The 14,618-nt window shown below is 42.1% G+C and overlaps 1 protein-coding gene across 1 annotated transcript in view; it reads right to left on the bottom strand.

Moving 5' to 3' along the window:
- LOC309556567 (fibrocystin-L-like) overlaps positions 1-14,618 on the bottom strand; it is a gene marked incomplete at both ends in the record, with an annotated part of 248,337 nt that overhangs the window by 154,217 nt on the left and 79,502 nt on the right. Inside the window, 3 exons of the mRNA XM_082259011.1 lie at positions 1,473-1,622; positions 4,535-4,648; positions 13,797-13,954. Of these exons, the coding sequence (XP_082115137.1) occupies positions 1,473-1,622; positions 4,535-4,648; positions 13,797-13,954 (422 nt within the window). The remainder of the gene's footprint in view (positions 1-1,472; positions 1,623-4,534; positions 4,649-13,796; positions 13,955-14,618) is intronic.

Below are 14,618 nucleotides of genomic sequence, written 5' to 3'. Positions count from 1 at the left end.
TAGGTTGAGGTTGACTGGGTGTATGTATTTGTTGTGTTTGTGAATATTTATACTTTGTCAGTCTGTGTAGGTGGTGTGTGTGTGTGTGTGTGTGTGTGTGTGGGGGGGGGGGGGGGGTTGTGTGTTAGCTTGATGCGTGTATTGTCGTGACTGTATGTGAGACCAAGCGGGAGGGTAAGGTTGGGGTGGTGATGTATGTGGGGAGTTTTCTTGATATGTGTGTGTGGGGTTGTTTATGTGGTGGGTGTGATTTTAATGGCTGCCTACGTTCTAGCTTCTATTATTATTTTTAGAATCTGGGTTACGGAGATTTATACTTCCAGCCATGCAGTTTAAATTACTTCTCTGCCTCAGTACCTGGCCTTCACTCCAACTAGTCTGATTGTCTCAAGGGAGGTCCAGAGTCCATTAGACCCACCCTGCCAGTTATGCCAGGTGGATATACGTTCATCAATATACAACCCCAGTGTGTACCATATTTGTTTGAAAGGCCTAGTGGTTTCTATATGGTGGAGTTGGTGAGCACAGCTATGTTCTTAGTAGAACTAAAAATTGTATATGTGATACGAGTTCATATGTATAATAGTTTTGTCTTCCTTTTTCTCCTCTTTTAAGCCTTTGTGACAACTTAGTTAATATTGAGGGTCCCTGAGGAAGCGAAGTGGGAACAAAAGTGTGTTCTGCGAAACGCGCCGGACCTTCAGTTTCCTCTTTAACTAGTTGTGAATTCACATGTTGTTCATACAATGAGCTGGTTTGCTACTTTTTTGTATATGTGGATTTTATACTGAGCTTTTAAAACTATTTTTTGAACAATAAAATCTACCTGTTTTACATATGATTGGTTGCTGTGTGCTCATCTCAATGCGACTAACCCTCATCCTCTAAAGTCCACTTTCATACTGATAGGGGGTTTTCTCCTTCCTTTGTTCTTTATTGTATAATACATACGGAGAAATAGATTTTGATCTCTTAAATGTTCATAACCAAAGTATCTCAGGGCTATCAATCAATGCAAAATGATTGATAATTTTCCATCCTGGCAGATCCACTCAAACTTGGCCTAAATTAAGTCTAAATTGATCAGAAAGGAAGTTTGGCCCATTTGATCATTTGCTGATTCCATCATTTTGATCAAACAGTACATTGATCAGATACTGAAATTGAAGAGGTATGGCCACCATTGGGCAGTTGTCACCAAAACAAGAAAAGAAGATAAATCTTCCAGCAGGACAAATTCAACAGTGTTTTAAAAATGGACCCCAAAGGGTTTGGTCCTGATGAGCTAAATAGACCCCTTTGTGTAATGTTTTTGCATAATTTGGAGTTTGTAACTACTATTCATTATTTGTTGGAAATATAGCAATGCATATTATGTTGGCTTCTGGAAATAAATAATAATAATCATACAAAAGATGCAAAATGACAGCTTTTTGTTTATATATACTGTACAAACATACATGCAGTCATACCTTTCTATATAAAGTTAATGAAATGGGTCCATATTGCGTTTGGGTTGATGATTTCACTTCTGTTGAATCATACAATACAGAGGGATTCTTTAAGGAATTTCGTCCACAGAACGGCTCCGTCTCAGATGTCACATAGCCCCTATACGAAGACTACAAAGAAGCAATATGCTTATAATAAATGACATTATATTTAAAGTGGGTTTCTATACCCGAATGGTAATATAAAGCTTTATTAACAGTCTGCAGGAATTGACAAATTAACATAGTAACAGAAGGGTTATAATACCTACCTTTCCTGGAGAAAATGCTGATTGAACTTCCCCTCTAGTGCTCCCTCCCTTTTGGTGACCAAAAGCCTAGGCATTTGATTTTTTATGATCTCTTTTGAAGTAGAATATAATCTAGTCTGAACTCTAACCCACTTTTTCAACAAGGACCAGCACTGAAGGGTCCCAGAAGCTGATTATTCTCCAGCAAAGTTAATATTTCAGCCAACCCATTTCTTTGTTGACCTTGGTATAAAATCAGTACAGCTTTAAAATGACATTTGCATATAATCCTGTTTTGTGGTGTAAATGTTTAACATACACATTTTTATCTGTCTATGTCTAAAGTCTATAAGTCTATGTATCGTTTGGCCCAGTGGTCTCTGAACTGCAGGCCAAGGGCTAGATGTGGCCCTTTGCTTGTCTTTATTCAGCCCTTGGGGCACTCTTTCTCCCACTGACACCAACAAAAGTGCACTCTTTCTCCCACTGACAACAACTATGGGGCACTATTCCTCCCACTGACACCAATGATGGGGCACTATTCCTCCCACTAATACCAATGATGGGGCACTATTCCTCCCACTGACACCAATGATAGGGAACAATTCCTCCCACTAATACCAATGATGGGGCATTGGCTAAGTCCACTGACACACAACATTTTCTACTTCCACTGGGCAAAGTCCGGCCCCCCCGTAAGGTTTGCAGGACAGCAATCTGGCCCTTTGTTTGGTAAGATTGGAGACCCATAATTTAGCTAGTTAGGGACTACTGACGGAGTTGGCAAGAGGTTTTCTGGAATAAGGCATGCTGCAGAAAGTAGGTGCCAAGGAGGCCATAATCCAGGCTTCTTGTGTGTGTTGCAGGATTGTGGTTGCCGATTGCCGTGACAGTACGTAGTTCATACACAGGGAGGATGATTCAAGTGGATCAGGCAGTCCCGAGGTGGCACCTATTTGAATCTCTAAAGCATTCATGCAAAGTAAAAATATAAAAGCTATGTACAGTTAAAATTGAGTCCATAGGCCAAGTACACAATATTCCAAGTTCATAAAATGCTTATACAGGCACCAAGCAACTGACAAGCATTTGTTGAAATTTAAGGTTCTGGTTCTGCAAGACTCAGGGAACACAGACTTGGGGCAGGCAGGTTTAACTATTGGAAACTCCTATGCTCAATGCGTTAACAAGCCTGTAGAAAATCTGTGTACATGGCAACCATTAAAGCTGGCCATATGGTGGGACTAAATCCCCATTTTTATTTATGGATTGTCTCCATATTTGATAGTCATTTCTTTTGCATGTGTACGCTATTCTTTTTTAATATACATGTTGCTTGGTCCATAGCTGCACTGGCTTTAGATATACATGTTCAGGGTTTGCTCCCCCAATTTTTTGCTTGTTTATTATGTATTCGGTCTGACCAGACTTCTGAGGTTGAGCATCCCATCCCCCACACACACCTGTACTCTATCGGTGTCCACTATTAAGTAGATATAGGAGGAGTCCTTTGTAGTGCATTAGCACATCTTTCCCAGCAAGGAGTGTTGGCTCCAAGGGTTAGAGAGGCTGGATTCACCCCTTTTTTATGGATAGTGTAGGACCCACTGATAATGGGGTACTTTGACGCAGTGGTGGGCTTGAGCACGATATGGCCATATGGTGGGACTAAATCCCCATTTTTATTTATGGATTGTCTCCATATTTGATAGTCATTTCTTTTGCATGGTTGCGCTATTCTTTTTTAATATACATGTTGCTTGGTCCATAGCTGCACTGGCTTTAGATATACATGTTCAGGGTTTGCTCCCCCAATTTTTTGCTTAACCATTAAAGCGGGGCATTGCATTGTTAAAGCCTGTGTTGATGGGCCTTTGCTTGTATTGATGGCATTTGTTTGATATCACATTGAGATACTTCTAAATTCAAATTTAATTGACAGGTGATTTGACCTGCAGTTTGCCTTCTCCTGACCTTCATTTGACCAGCTTCAAGCAGGTTTTAAATGCCATTTGAAGAGAACTATACCCAGTCAAAATGCGCTCTTACATAACTGTATTTTCAGGGAGTGTGTTTGAATCCTGACCATAAGCAAACATTGCATATAGAAATCATTTAGCCACATAGCAGGGGAGGACTGGGAACCTTTGGCCTGAGGGACAAGCACAGCCAATTGGTCCTTTAAATTTTTGTGGGCCAAAGAATGTGTACCATGCTAAGTGTGCCATGATGTCTTAAAAAGTGGTGGACATGGTGGAAGTTTGGTGTTTCTAAAAGACATATGTTTTAGAAACATCTTTTCACATCGTCCAGCATCAGCATCCTATGCAGCTCTCTGCAGTTGGTCACGTAACATCCCAGAGCCACAAAGGAAGTTGGTGCTGGAAGCCTCCCCTGTGCCAGAAGCTGTGATAACAGGTCTGGATAAAGAGCAGACAGCAATATAACACCCAGCATGTGTTACGGACTGTGGGTTCTGCTCTGATTGATCTCCGAATGGTGAAGTATCTCCAATCTGAGCCACCGGCCCCCTAGTCAAGTCCTTCCCTGCTATACAGAGTCTATTGCTTTTGAGCAGTCTCAGCAAAAGGATAGAATTTACTTTAAAGGCAAAAAAACAGTAAAGCACAACCATTGTGTAACACTACTAAGCAGAAAGCACATATTGTAAATATATATTGACCAAGTTCTGCTTCCTCTCTGCTTTTATAATGTGAACACACACTGGTAAAGAGGATTGCATTAGCTTGATCACATTTTTTACAAAAGGTACAACATAAACAAGGCATTTACCGAAGTGAAATCTGATTCATAGTTCCTGAAGTACTTGACAGATAATCCTTCCTTTTGATTGGCAATTACATCAGAGCATTTGCCGCTAGCCATGTCTAATACAGCTGATTGCACCTAAAATGATATAAAAGTTTAAAGATAGCAATAATAATAATAATAATATATGTGGCAGTTATGGAATAAGAAATTGCAATTCAGTAAAGCAAGGGTGGGGGGAGAAAATGGAATCAGAATTCAGGAACCAATCAGCACAATACAGGAGCCAGAGCCTATGTATAAGACTAGACACAAGAAGATAACATGGACAATGCCTGAAAATCATGTACTGCACATTCACCAAACCTGTATGTAAACCCAATCACTAAATCTCATATAGATTTTAACTTGTTGATGTAATTTCAAAATTAATTTTTAATAATATTAAATCTGCAGTTTTCATTAAACTATAGACTGGCAATCTTTCTGTGAAGGTCCTTGTTCATGTTCCTGTCCTAGTATTAGGACAGGTGATGTACCAGGGGATTGGAAGAAAGCTAACGTGATTCCGATATTCAAAAAGGGCCAGAGGCATATCCCGGGAAATTATAGGCCTGTCAGTTTGACATCAATAGTATGTAAACTTCTGGAGGGGATGATAAGGGACTATATCGTAGAGTTTGCTAAAGACAACAACATCATCAGCAGTAATCAGCACGGGTTTACAAATGGGCGTTCTTGTCAAACCAATCTCTTAGCATTCTACGAGGAGGTAAGCTGTGAGCTAGATAGGGGCAGACCAGTGGATGTGGTGTACTTGGATTTCGCTAAGGCGTTTGATACAGTTCCCCACAAGCGCTTAATTTATAAAATAAGGTCTGCAGGTATCGACAGCAGAGTTTGCTCTTGGATACGGAATTGGCTTAAAGGGCGTGTCCAAAGGGTGGTAATAAACAGCGCATACTCAGACTGGTCTGAGGTTGTAAGCGGGGTGCCCCAGGGCTCAGTCCTGGGACCAACCTTGTTCAATTTATTCATAAACAGCATTGAGGACGGGATCAGTAGTGCGTTATCAGTTTTTGCAGATGACACAAAATTGGCCAGGGCAATAACTGCACAGCATGAAGCAGATATCCTACAGAATGACCTGGACAAAATTACAGAGTGGGCAACGACATGGCAAATGAGGTTTAACGTGGAGAAGTGTAAGGTTTTGCACTTGGGGACTAAAAACATAAAAACACAATACACGTTAGGAGGGGAACCCTTGGGGGAATCAAAAATGGAGAAGGATCTGGGAGTCTTGGTTGATGATAGATTAGGCAACAGCATGCAATGTCAAGCGGCAGCTGCCAAAGCCAGCAGAATATTAGCATGCATAAAGAAAGGGATGTATTCCAGAGATAAGACTATAATCCTTCCACTTTATAAAACTCTGGTCCGACCGCATCTGGAGTATTCTGTCCAGTTCTGGTCGCCAGTCCTCAGGAGGGATGTGTTGGAGCTGGAGAGAGTCCAGAGAAGGGCAACTAAACTAATTAGGGGATTGGAGGACCTTGACTATGAAGAGCGTCTACAATTGCTCGATTTATTCTCCCTGGAGAAGAGACGTCTGAGGGGGGACATGATAGCAATTTATAAATATCTTAATGGGGATACCAGCTTAGAAAAAAAGCTGTTCCTTCGAAGGGATTGCATGAGGACTCGAGGGCATACAATGCGATTAGAGGAGAAGCGTTTTAACCACAGGCAACGTGGGGGGTTCTTTACTGTTAGGGCTACAAGATTGTGGAATTCTCTACCACAAGAGGTGGTTTCTGCGGGTAGTATGGTGGCTTTCAAAAGACTCTTAGACTTACATCTCAAGGATCAGAACATTCAGGGGTATGTGAGATGAGTACAGCCACACACACCTACACAGGTTGAACTGGATGGACTATTGTCTTTATTCAACCTCACCTACTATGTAACTATGTAACTATGTAGTTTCTCTGTCATAGGGCGACGATGCTTTGTCCTTGTCTCTACAGTGTTATCGCCCTGCCACAAATTCTTCTGATGGAGATTACAAGTGACTCATTGGGTTTGATTTACTAAAAGCAAATAGACTGTGCACTTTGCAAAGTGCAGTTGCTCCAGAGCTTAGTAATGTGCATCATGGGATAGGGTATAAAAGCCAAGGGCACATGTGGCAGGGGGTCTTTGGGTGAGAAGCCAGGTCCCGGAAGGAGGGTAATGGCTGTCTCTCCTTCTGTAGCTGTAGATGGTGATCACAGGCAGTCGGCCTGGTGAACCAGAGTGTGGGGCTGAAACCAGAGGTCCAGGAAAGCTGACTGGTTGAGTTGGAGGCAACGGTGACTCTGGAAAAACAGTGTCCGTGAGTACAGAGGAACTTGCCCGGGGGTCTACCCAGGAAGGGGACCACTACAGTGGATAGAGTCAGTGGACGGGTGTCAGCACACACAGTGAGAGAGAAAGGGGTGCCAAGTTTAGAACCCTGAAGAGAATTACAAGCAGCAACCCTTAAAGTATCTTCACTTCAGTGGCAGAGTGAAGCAGTGGCCTTGCCACATCCTAAAGTCAGTTGTCCTCAGTACTGTGAATAGTTATTAGTTGGAGTATCCCACTCATCCCTTCTCCTATCCAAGTTCTAAATAAAACTACAAAACAACATCCCCTGGACTGATCATTGACTGAGCCAAGTACTTAAATCGTTAAGTTTCCGCAAGTCGTTGCTATGGGTAACCCAGAGGAATCCAGAAAGTGTTATATCCAGCAGTCCTCTAGGGGGCAGTGCTACACTTGTAACATAATGTTGTTAAATTGCTGTATTTAACTGTTCAGGGGTGTATACAACATATAAAACATTTGCAGAGTTATTCATCCTGTGAAACTTTAAGCACATTTGTTTTATGTAAATGGTGGCAAAATCAAACGTTATAGGGCTATTTTTCTATCCAGGTCGAATGTTATTCATAGTAAATAAATATTTATTTCTGATCATCATCAGCTTCAACTAGTGGCCATAATGTGGTATTTTCCTGATTCTTTCTGTTCTGTATAAATAAAGAGCATTAGACCTGGAGAAAAAATAGCCTAGGAACATTTAATTTTTTCCCTATTCTCACAGAATGAATGTACATGCAGTTCCACAGGATAAAAAGCTCTGCAATTTAACCACTTGCCGACCAGTCACTGGGACTGTACTTCGGCAAAGTGGCTTGATTCCGTCCAGCGACGTAGACCTACGTTGCTGGACTCCTCCCCTTGTGGGCGGCGCTCGCGCACCGCCGGAGGCTCGCTCCCGCTGTTTTCAGTCACAGCGGGAGTCGGGCCAGGGGAGGAGCGGCGGTGATCACCGCCGCTCTTCCCCGATCATCGGGGAATCGAGTTTGGAGATCCGCCCGCTTGTGTAAACAAAGTGGGCGGATCTCCTAAGTGACAAACAGTGACAGATTGCAGGATTCAGCATAGCTGAACCTGCGATCTGTCCCTGTGTCACTCAGTCACCTCCCCCCACACATGTCAGTAAGCACCAGGCATACATTAACCCCTCCCTCTCCAATAAAATTAACCCCTTCCCTGCCAGTGTCATTTTTACAGTAACAGTGCATATGTATAGCACTGATTACTGTAGTAATGTCACTGGTACCCCCAAAAGTGTCAGAAATGTCAGTCAAGGGTCCGATCTGTCTGCCGCAATGTCGCAGTCCCGAAAAAAAAAAATCGCAGATCGCCGCCATTACTCGTTAACAAAAAAACACCAAAAATGACAGAAATCTTTCCCTTAGTTAGTAAACGCAATAACTTTTGCGCAAACCAATCAAAATACGCTTATTGAGATTTTTTTTACCAAACATAAGTAGCAGAAAACAAATTGGCCAAAAATTTTAAAAAATTTTGATTTTTAAATTTTTTGGGGGGAATTTCATATAAAAAAATGTGAAAAATATTGTTGTTTTTTTCAAAATAAACGCTCTTTTTTTGTTTATAGCGCAAAAAGTAAAAATCACACAGGTGATCAAATACCACCAAAAGAAAGCTCTGTTTGTGGGAAAAAAAGGACGTGAAATTTAGTTTGGGTACGGCGTCGCATGACCGTGCAATTGTCAGCTAAAGTCGCACAGCGCTGAATCGCAAAAAGTAGCCTGGACATAAGACAGCAAAATCCTCCGGTGGTAAAGTGGTTAAAAAAAAAACAAAAAAACCAAGTGCCAAGGGAATATTGTGTGACCCAGTTTATTAATAAGCAATCTAAGGCAACAAGTAATACCAATCGGTGAGATACTAATGCTACTCAGATAACAACGTAGCTGTGCTAAAGTCTGAAAGTTTACTCATCTAATACTGTGATGAATATCTAGCCTGCCTTTGTTGGCCCTTCCCTATGAAAATGCTAGCTACCTGGTTATCCTTTTGATCCAGGGGCCTCTGAGTCATGCACATACCTAATTACAAAGCATACACAATGTTTCTAAATTGCGGATCTCAGGTACATTTAAAACCTTCAAAAAGCAATGAAGCCCATGAACCAGTTTGACTGCCAGGTAACCAACATTTATGAAATATTGACTTTAGTAAAAACACACATTTCCTTCAACAGAGGTTTGCTAAAAAAAAAAAAAAAAAATGCAATTCCCATTAAAACCCCCTGCGTGGGAGGATCTAGCTATGAAGCTCACTCCAGCATTGAGTCATAATTGAGTTGCCTTGACAAGATGGAGATGATAGTAATCAAGGGGCTGCCTACTATGGTTTATAATATTATCCTGGAGATCTATAAGGATGCAATGGTTTAGGAGGGATTAGGAAAGACAATCTTAGTTAATTGTTCTGATGTGAATCCCGGAAAGGTTTACAGGTGTGGGATGTCCACTTCATATAACTACAGTAAATGGACAATTCCATAATCTAAGATAAATAATGGCTTGTAATTGCTGGTTTATCCATGCTGGGTAAATTAAAAGAATGATTATCTGATTCATTCTAACAATGACATTGTGGTAAATGAGTTTGTGCACCTAAAGCCCGACTTTTAGAGAAATGCCGTATGAAATTGTTGGGCTGCACTAAATATGATACAGTAACCACCCGCAATAAGTGAAAATCCGCGAAATAGAAATACCCTATTTAAATACACTGTAGGCATGTTTTTATAACTTTCACTGTACTTTTAAAAGCATTTTAAGGTCTTTAAACACTTTTAAAACAATAAAAACATATTTAAACACATAAAAGATACTGAGAGACAGAGCAAGAGCAATGGAAAACACAAAAATACTTCATTAACAATGATTTAATTAGTAAAAAAGTATTAACCGGTTGGCGACCGCCACAAGTACATATACTGCGGTGGTCAGCCCCGGCCAGGCAAAGTAGATCACTAGCCTGTCACTAGCCTGTCACTAGCTTGTGAGCCAATAGCGGGTGAGTGCGCGCCCGCGGAGGCGCGAGTCTGCCCCGGCTCGTTCCCTAACAAGTCAGTGCGTGTGACCGGCGGACCCGATGTCCGCCAGTCACTCGCGATCGTCCGCCGTGAAGGTAGAAAGGCAGGCGGCTAATGTAAACAAAGCCGCCTGTCATTCTCCCCTGTGTAAAAATGGAGATCACACGGTTCTACTATGTAGGACTGTTGATCTCTGTTCTTACACCAGTAGCCATGTCCAATCACAGTTAGAAACACGCCCCTAGGGACATTCTTAACCCCTCCTTCCCCAATAAAGTTAACCCCTTCCCTGCCAGTGTCATTTTTACAGTAACAGTGCATATTTATAGCACTGATTACTGTAGTAATGTCACTGGTAACCCCAAAAGTGTCAAAAATGTCAGTCAAGGGTCCGATCTGTCCGCCACAATGTCGCAGTCCCGCAAAAAAAAATCGCAGATCGCCGCCATTACTCGTTAAAAAAACCCAACAAAAATGACAAAAATCTTTCCCTTAGTAAACGCAATAACTTTTGTGCAAACCAATCAAAATACGCTTATTGTGGTTTTTTTTTTTACCAATCATATGTAGCAGAAAACAAATTGGCAAAAAATGTTAAAAAATTTAGATTTTTACATTTTTTTTGGGGGGGGGGGGGAATTTCATATAAAAAAATGAGAAAAATATTGTTATTTTTGCAAAATTGTCGCTCTTTTTTTGTTTATAGCGCATGATCAAAAATTCGCACAGGTGATCAAATACCACCAAAAGAAATCTCTGTTTGTGGGAAAAAAAGGACGTCAAATTTGTTTAGGTACAGCGTCGCACGATCGTGCAATTGTCCGTTAAAGTCACGCAGTGCCGAATCGCAAAATAGGCCCTGGTTAGGAAGGGGGTAAAATCTTCCCGGGGCTTAAGTGTTTAATAGGTCTTACAGGAAAAAAGCGCAAAACACCGGGACCGCGATATAACGGGGGTTTACTGTACTCTATCAACTTTTCTGTTTCAATATATTTATAGAATTTATAAATGTATCAAGCTCACGGTTTGCCGACACAGGGGCAGAGATAAACAGTCACATTGAAGAACAAGTACAAATAGGCAATGTATAATATTAAATCAGTAAAGGACTAGCCAAGGACTAGCCAAAACAAAAGAGGACCAGTAGGAAAGACAGACAAACATTGCTATCAAGCTGTCCTCTAAGGGGTGACAATCCCCAATGACAAGTCTCATCTGGTAAAATAAAATAAAAACGAAGAGTAAGAAAGGAAGAGAGAAAAGTAAAAAAGGAGAGAGGAGCAAGTGGAGAAAAAGATACCACGGACTCGGGATCGGCACGGACAACACCTAAAAACAACCATAACTGGTCGGAGGTAAGGATGGTAAGCAGTAGGGTACTTTATCAACTTTCAATCATCATATGTAAATGCTAATCATGCTAAATGTCTAAAAGCATGTACAAAAAACGGAGATCAGAGCAGGAGAAACAGATAAGAAAGATTTTATGGTGCTATATATGAAAGGAAGCATTCTTGAAATCCCTCCATATATGCATTCTCCATTTACATGCTTGCTAGCCACTGCTTGCTAGTAGCCAGTCCTAAAAGTTCTAAACCCCAAAACAAATATTTCATATTCTTCTTAGCTGTGATGGCTACATTAGTTTTTTTTTTTTTTTTTTGTCTTTTTTCCTTTATTTTCACCTGGTGATTTTTCACCTTCCTTTCAAAGACCAAGCTGTCCAGAAGTGGCAGTTAGAAGGTGGAGACAATTCATTTAACACTGACAGGGGTACTAACAATGGTCAACTTTGAATAACTTATGTAAAGCTTTTATCCCAAAAGGAAAGAATAAATGTTGCTGTAACTTATGTGTTTGATAAAGTTTGGCTGTATTTTGTTAGGCCGTGTTCACACAGAGGATACTATACCACTGTATCCCAATATGACATCCATGTGGGCGTAGGAGCGTGTCCCTGAATGCAGGCAGTATGGGTTTGGCGATACACATCTGCACCCACACATGTTCTATTCGGACACAAATGCTGTGTCATTGTAGCCACTGTGTCCTCATAGACATCAATGGGACTGCCTGCACGGGGATGCATGGAACATATGTGCATCCCTGTATTGGTGAATACAGCCCTGCATGGGCATATGGTATGGTATGTCTTGTGTGAGTGTGGCCTTAGTCAAGTCTATCTGCTGCTGCTGTCCAAAGGTGTCTTCATTAGTGTCCTCCATCTAGAGTGGAGACATCTTAGGAAAGGAAGTGCCTAGTGCCTAGGTGGTTACTACCAGGGGAAAATATAGGGGAAAACATCTTAAAAAAGAAAAACAACTGCACCCACAACATTTATAGTGGTTGTAAAGACTGAAGGTTTGCAGTATGCAACTCCCCCACCAACCCCTCTAATAGCTACCCGAGCCTGATCTCGATCCACCGATGTGCACAGGAGCAACTGCTGTCCTGGATCTCTGCTTCCTCATTGGTTCAGAGACAGCAGTGTGAGCCACTGGTTACTGTCAATCACAGCTAGTGGGGAGGGAGCTGAGCCTTGTTCTGTGTGTCTTATGGATGCACAGAGCAGGACTCGGGAGCAATCATCCATAGCAAGTGGCTTGATATGGGGGCACTCGGCAGGGGGGAGGGGCCAAGAGAGCTGGCAGGGGACCTGAAAAGAGGAGGATTGGGGCTGCTCAGAGTAGGTACATATGACATGTTTGTTATTTAGAAAAAAATGAGCAATTAGAGCAATTGAGCAAATGAGCAATTAGAAACCCTTTGAAGATTAGTAAGCTACAATATATAAGATTTTTGCATCTGGGTGTAATTCTACTTTAAGCTATCCTGAGAAGTATGCCCATCTTATAAGCGGACCTTCACTCACTTTTACATCTTCATTACATTTTACCCCTCTTCTCCCCTTTCTTTAATTGCAAAAAAAAAAAAAAACTTTTTTCAGAGTTCTTCGGGGCTATCTAGAACACACTGTGAACAGGGGAGGACTGGGCTAGGGGGCAGGGGGGCAATTGCCCCCTGGGCCGCTCTGATGCCCCGTAAAAAAAGGCTGTACCGCTTCTGCCACAGACATGCCTAAAGGATTCCTGGTGAAGAGAAATAAAAGTCTCTTCCACTGACCTACTGAGTTTGGGATGAAAGAAAAGGACAGAGTGCAGGCCACCCCCCCCCCCTCCCAGCATGGATGGTGTAAACTGTGTCTGAGCAGAGGCCGGTTCTATACCTCTTCTCCCCCGGCCAGCCCCGACCCAAGCTGTCCCAGCTCCCCCCAGCCACCCCCTGCTGGCCAGGTTGAGAACCTCGATTCAGCCGGTGAGTAGAGAGTATTTAGAGCAGGGCTTCAGCTTGGAATGGGGGTCAGGAGGAGGATGGAAAGAAGGAGAGCAAGAGGGGGGCCGAGTCACTGCATCATGCGCCTCTGGTTTGTACTTTCCCCCAGGGCCGAAAGTTGCCAGTCTGCCCCTGACTGTGAACATGCAGTGGAGTGTTATCAGATGGCTTGCTCCTAGGGCTCTGAAGAGACAGCCAGCTTCCTGATATTGTTAGCAAAGAAGTTGGTGGTGCGGGACCCTGTGTGCAATGGCAGGGCAGCATACGGGTGGGTATGTTATTTCAACTCAACCCAGAGAACAAGCGTAGAGGGGGATAAGATCAAAATGAAACCTGGGGACAGTGACATTTCTCTTTAAGGACAGTAAGAAGGAAGAAGTTTGGGTGAAGGGTGATATATAGAAACTTACAGTATTTGATTTGACTCAGTATTATAGTAGCTAAGGTATGTTGGATTTTCACACATTAATATCAACATCTCATGCATAGGGTATATATTCAACCTACCTCTGCAGCTGATGCATTTCTAAGTAGAGCTTTGGAATAAACATTGTCCCACACCAGCGTGAAGGTTTCCATGTCTGGGGCGCCTTTTATTTGCTCTGCAATGTTCACAGTCCAATTGTTTCCATTCAAAATGGCATATGAAAGCAACGGGAACTCTCCTGTGGATTGTAACAGCACAAAGAACACATTTAACAAAGTAGATTTAAAGAGTAATTCTAGATACGGATTTTATAGCATAGTTACATTGATCACCTAGGGTTCCTCCAGGGGTTGCTAGGGGTTCCTTGAGCTATGAGCAAGTTCTGACTCTCAGATAGGTAACCACTAATACCAATAAACTTTTGAGAGATCTGCAATGAGGATATTCTTCCCAATGACCACAAATGAACTATGATCTGTGTATTTTGGTTGATGTTTTCCTGAGACCAGAAAGTTAATTCAAGGGTTCCTCCATATTGCCGGGCACTGTGGGAGGTTGGAGGGTACTGAGTGACTATGGAGCACTATGGAGTACTGAAAGCTCAGCAGTAGGCTAGGGGGCATCTTGGACCACAATAAAAAGTTGGGGGACAATACAGGAGCTGGGGGGCATTGTAGGTGGGTAAAAGATCTGTAGCTGCCAGGAGACCTGGGACAAGGGAAGATGTGGCCCAGTCATTGAGAAACACTACCCTAGAGAACTTACAAATAACAGAAAAAAATAGGCATGGTCCTATAACATAAACATAACTTCCCCACTAGTCTGGAATGAAAGAAAAAGATGAAGAAACAAAATATAAAAGATAGGAGAAAAAGATTCCGACCTATAGAATGGACAGAGAC

Source organism: Pelophylax lessonae, assembly GCF_965119305.1.
Source record: "Pelophylax lessonae genome assembly, chromosome: 5".
In the NCBI taxonomy this organism is placed as follows: domain Eukaryota; kingdom Metazoa; phylum Chordata; class Amphibia; order Anura; family Ranidae; genus Pelophylax; species Pelophylax lessonae.
The sequence above is the reverse complement of the archived record's forward strand: the minus strand, read 5'-3'. Positions and strand labels throughout refer to the sequence as shown.